Source organism: Helicoverpa zea, chromosome 23 (genome assembly GCF_022581195.2).
Source record: "Helicoverpa zea isolate HzStark_Cry1AcR chromosome 23, ilHelZeax1.1, whole genome shotgun sequence".
In the NCBI taxonomy this organism is placed as follows: Eukaryota; Metazoa; Arthropoda; class Insecta; order Lepidoptera; family Noctuidae; genus Helicoverpa; species Helicoverpa zea.
The window spans coordinates 3561477-3567282 of record NC_061474.1 but is presented as its reverse complement, the minus strand read 5'-3'; the positions used below and the strand labels follow the sequence as shown (position 1 = coordinate 3567282).

Below are 5806 nucleotides of genomic sequence, written 5' to 3'. Positions count from 1 at the left end.
TGCATGTTTCATTCTTTATTTCATTGATTATGTAAATATATTTTTTTTTTATTTATAAATTTTAACATGCTGCCCAGAAATAATCAAAAAGAAAATCATAAAATCATGAATATAGCACTTCACAGTAATTCCAAAATCCTTTATCTCTAAATAAATTCCAAAAAATCGAAAAAGTGCATTATATCTCAGAATGCATCACGCCGTATAAACGGCCCGTCACATACGTGCACCGAATCTATCGGACATACGCGCTAAAAAACGGCAGAAACCCAACGCTTTTTTTATAAAAACTCCGAAAGAAATTTTTCAGAAAAAAATCTACGATTTCGCAGATGTTGGTTTTATAAATTTCTTGCACGTGTTTTGATATTTTGGGGTTCTGCGATCAATTTTAATGAGATTAGCGTTTCATAGTTTGTTTTAATATTTTGGGTGCGAGTAGCTAGTGCCATAAAATAATCTACTTTTGAATTGCGAGTGCGAGCATAATATCTATCGCGAAATATCTTAATTATTATTTACTAGCTTCCGCTTGCGTCTTCGCCCTCGTGGTGTGTTGATGAACAGTAGCCTATGAGTTAATCCAGGGTATCACCCATCTCCATACCAAATTTCAACTAAATCGGTCCAGCCGTTTTTGCGTGAAAGAATAACAAACATACATCCATACATTCTCACAAACTTTCACGTTTATAATATTAGTAGAAAGTAGGATAGTAGGATTACCTATACTTTACTGATAAAATAAGTCAAAGGTAGTCCACCTTACTGGTAAAGGTAAGGTTAGTAAAGTCTATTAATCTGATCAATCGGATTGGAATATATAGGTTACCTATATATTTTCTAAGCATATAGGTACACAATAATAATACAACAAAATTAGTTATTGGCACCGCCAAGCCTACAGAACCCATTCAAAAAGTCGCAATTTTTTACCCAACTCCAGTGTGCGGTCTCCACCTATGATATAGTCCAAAATATATAAATAGGCTCACTTAATTACAAATGAATGGAAACTCTTCGATAATGACGACCTAAAACATTGTTTATGATTATTAGTTCATTTGCTAAATTGAGTTTTAAAATGTTGTAATTTTACATCGTTCTTTAAACCTTTGAATGGCGTCTTAATTTCATTTCGGACTATTAGCCGAATAATATCGAGCAACTATTATTAATTTTTCGAAATAAGTTTTTTTTTGTTTTTAGTTAGTAGTATCTACAGTCTACAATGTAATATACACATTTAAAGATCATCTTAATGCATTTTGTTGAACAACAGTTAAGAAACAAAATAAATAGGTATGTATTTATTTAATTTATATTGTGGCTAAGGTGACAGGGATGCATCCGTTTTATTTTATCAAACTATTATTATATTATGGGAAAATTTATTTCGCCAAAAGATTAAACAATCTTATAACCTTAGACCTATTTGAAGTAGAAAATAAAGTAACAACTTATCTCAAACACACAGTCTCATAATTATACGGCAGTATAAAAAAAAATGCCTTTATTCAGAGACACCTAGCAATAAGACATGGAACTAGTGCTTGAATAATTACATTTCAATTCAACAGATGTCGCTTCCATCGCTTTTTAATGTTAGTTCTTACTTAAACAGATAGATGGCGCTATGCAGATCTTGAATTTCTATGTATTTCCTTAACATCATTGAACATGTCTATATACATTTCATTGAAGTTCTGTTGTCTTTTGCAATTAAATTCAGCAGTTGTGACACAAACTGGACGCTTTCCGTCGTATTTTCCTTTGTTGTATTCAATTCCTAGTCTCTTGACTTCCTTAAGCAAGTCATGTAGACAAGCACATTGCCAAGGATTCGGGTCAAACAGGAATTTCTTTATCTTCCCGCCAGAGTTCCTTAACTCAAGGCAAAAGTTGTCTTGCAAATACGTGATTCTATTACTTGATAAGTTCAAGTTCTTCAAAGGACTTCCTCGAAAAACATTCACAGATACCTCTTCAAGCTGATTTCCATATAAATCAACTGATATCAACTTTGGCATATTTCTGAATAGATCGTCTGGTATAGTCTTCATGATATTATTTTTCAAGTCAACCTTTTGAAGATTCTTTAACGGCGAAAATATATTGGGATTAATCGTTTCGATAACATTAGCTGTCAGATCTAATAATTCTAAGCTATCCAGATTAACGAATGTGGCAGGATTATCAAGCTTCGATATTTGATTTGTAGACAAAATTAAATGCTTCATTGTTCCCAAATTAGGCTTTGTTGCAAAACTAGGAACCTCTTTTAAGAAACATCTGTCGAGATTTAAGATTTGTAAAGATTGAAATGCATGCAATAGGTTGTCAGGTGATCCTTCCATGTTATTTCTTGAGAAATCTATAAAAGTTATGTGTGGACTCTGGTCGAATATGTAAGGATTAAGATCTTTTCCTACCAGCGCATTGCTTGACAAATCCACAAAATTAAGTTTTGTCAATGGATCAAAAATACCCAGCTCTAATTTGTTAATCTTATTTCCTCTTAGATCTAAGAGGTCAAGTTTAGTGACCTGATCAAAGAGTCCCAAAGGAAATTCAGTCAGCTGGTTGTAAGAAAGATTAAGATAACTTAGTTGTTTGGGTTCGTCTATAACACCAAGCTTCAGATTTTGTATCTTGTTTTGTGACAAGTCCAGGTATGATAATGAATTCAGGTCATTGAAAGATTCATATTCAATGTCGTATATCCTGCAAGCTCTCAATGTAATTCCTGTGGTTTTATTATTATCAGAAACGAGACCTCTGACGAGTTGATAATCTGTCTTGCCAGCAGTACAGACGACATCTTTCTGGCTAAAAGTTTTGCATTTTGGTTTGGCTTCAGCAATAGCGAAGATTGTGATTAAGACAGCTACAGTTGTGTAAGTAACCATCATCTGGAAACAGAAAAATATTGTCATTATTAATATTTTATTTAACACCATAGTTAATAAGGATTCTTTAGGTATTAAACTGAAAACAAAAGAATAATCTACTGGCATTGATCAAAACGCCATCTAACATGTAAATCAAGAACTGTTTGCTTCAGAGAATTCTAAACAAAAAAATATGCGCACGGGCATGAAATAAGAATTTCGACCACAGTTTTCCTTGTTTTGTATTGTTTAATGATTGCTTCCATCCTTTGTATCAATTTTATCCTTTTCAAATAAATAATAACAAAGTATTTACCTCTTTAATTGTCCGAATTTGACGCACAAAAATCACTTCTAACACTCTCACTCTTTACAGTAAACTTGACACTGAGGTTATCATTATACACTGACTTTAACTGCCACACTCAGAATGGATACTTAAATTAGTCTTAATGAATCCTTAACTAATTATCATTAAATCTGTTAATGAACGATACATCCCAGAGACGAAATTTAAGGGTTCATTAGTTAATGACAGCTTTAAGTATCCGTAGGGCAGAGTATCGTCAAATTGTCTTTGATAATGCTTATCGATAAACGAAAGGTGTAGCCGCACCTTAAAATGTGAAATTATTAAGTAGCAAAAACTGTTATTTAAATACATTAAAACCTTGTATATCAATAATAGAAATAAGAATTTGTTAATTTCGGGATCGTTTTTACGTAAAAACACCTATTTTCATGTAAATGATATAAAGTACATGAAAACTTTTTTCTGGTATCACTGTCAATATTGTACTGTCAGTGTCAAGGTTACATTTAAAATTCTTGTTCCGTTAACCGACAGGAAAGAAAAGTGTGTGGAAAAGTGTGATAAGCTCTGAAATAAATAGCTTTATCTTAACATATTATCATGGTAAGTTTCGTTTCTATGTACATTAGCAGCTACACATATGTATTTGAAGAATTTAACTTGTGCTTGTTTCATTTTAGGAGTCTTCAGGAACAAGAGCACCACGCAAACGTGTGGCTAATTTCACGGCGGACGAAAAAGCTTTGTTAGCACAATTAGTTAAAAAGAGACCAATCGTGGAATCTTAAATAACAGATGGCAAGTCAGTCGCCAAGAAACAAGCAGCATGGGATAGTATAACACAGGAGTTCAATCAGGAATCAATCACCAACTTCCAGACTACGGGCTGCTTTGTGAAAGTTTAAGAAAACCCAAAAAGCGATTTCGGCCCGACCCGGGAATCGAACCCGAGACCTCAAGCACAGCAGCCGCGCTTGCGACCACTAGATCAACGAGGAAGTCAAATAAACTTTGTACTACATAATTGGCCTCTTGTTCAACAATTAAAAAAGTATTCCTCTTATTTTATGGATTTTTATTTATTAAAAATTATATTATGAGAAAAATCTATCAACTATAGATTGTCGCACCAAAAATCCATTGCTGTTGGTTGTGCTTTCACGCCTTTCACTCAGGACAACATCATCATTCTCAATATGAGGAGTTTCCTAGTTCTTTGGAACCAAATCATCAACCTGTAAAGAAATATTATGCAGTGTCGCACAAGCACATATAACAGCCACAACTGTATCCATCTTAATGCCCATGCCAAGTTGGAGACAAGGAAACCTTCTTTTCCAAATGCCAAATCATCTTTCCACAATATTCCACATTATATTTTATTTGGCTTCTGTTGTAGTTTTCTTGTGCAGTTGAATTTGGTGATAAAAACGGTGTCAGTAGCACATTGCTAACTGCATACCCGCTGTCCCCTAAAATTATCCCTTTTAACACACCAGTATTCAGTCTTTGTTTACTTGCACTGCTGTTATAAATAAAACTATCATGGGTACTGCCAGGCCAACGGGCTACTAGATCATAAAATTCCAAGTTTGTCCCAGTGACTGCTTGAACATTGATAGAAAAATACCCTTTTATATTCCTATAGACTTCTAATGTTACTCCTCCTGGGCTTCTTATTTGGCCCCACTACTCCAAACCTTCTGCTATAGTCTACAAAATCAATAAAGTCAAGCAAATCACTCATCTTTACTTTATTGTTCAAACACTTCTATTCCTGAGACTTTTTAAAATATTTTATTTACTTTTATAACCTTAAACATAAATGTCAAAATCAATCATTAGAAAGTTAAGTAAAGGTTTTGCTGTACTTAACTTTAATTGTCATTAAGGGATGGTAACGGATCATTAAGTGTCTCTGAGAGTGAGCTTTTTTAAATCTATACTAAGGAGCCACTTAAGTAACCATTAAATGACTCTGAGTGTGGCAGTAAAACAATTACTTGTTCAAAATAATTCACGTTTAAGTAGATAATTTTGAGGACGATTTGCGTGTAGCAAAGCCGGTCTTTAGTAGTGAAGTGAAGTTAGTTACTTATAAATAACTTGAACGCGTTAATAGGCATGATGACAAATTTTTAAATTCCTTTGTATGATGTAGGTATACGTCTATTTTATATGAAAAATTATTAATTTTAAGAAAATGCGAAGTTTTTTTATCAAATAATTGCATTTTTCTCTGTCCACTTTGAATCCGGCGCGAAAACGCTTGTCAGTGTCATGTCGTCACTTGTGACGTCACGACTGAAATTACAAGACGCAAGTAAACAACGCTCGTGCAATAATTAAGTTTTTTGTGTTATTAAATATGAATTCGAAAGTGCATAGGTGTTGTGGGGTCCCCCAGTGTAAGAACACATCTCAAAACAACTCCTGATAAGTTATTTGTGTACGTTCCTCACAATAAAAAAATACGAAAGAAGTGGCTTAAACTTGCAAGGCGAGATTCAAAAGCAATATTGCCCAGGGTACAACTTTATTTTTGTGAAGATCACTTTGATGTAAGTTATTACATAGTTCTCTAGATTCTAGCATAGTTTAT

The 5806-nt window shown here is 33.5% G+C and overlaps 1 protein-coding gene across 1 annotated transcript; it reads right to left on the bottom strand.

The window, feature by feature from the left end:
* Positions 1–1295: 1295 nt before the first annotated feature.
* On the bottom strand, positions 1296–5233 carry LOC124642042 (phospholipase A2 inhibitor beta-like). Its single transcript, XM_047180339.1, has 3 exons — positions 5199–5233; positions 3208–3307; positions 1296–2912 (listed from the first exon to the last, which is right to left on the bottom strand). Exon 3 carries the CDS (start codon positions 2910–2912, stop codon positions 1635–1637), a length of 1278 nt encoding a protein of 425 aa, XP_047036295.1. The 5' UTR covers positions 3208–3307; positions 5199–5233; the 3' UTR covers positions 1296–1634.
* Positions 5234–5806: the final 573 nt, after the last annotated feature.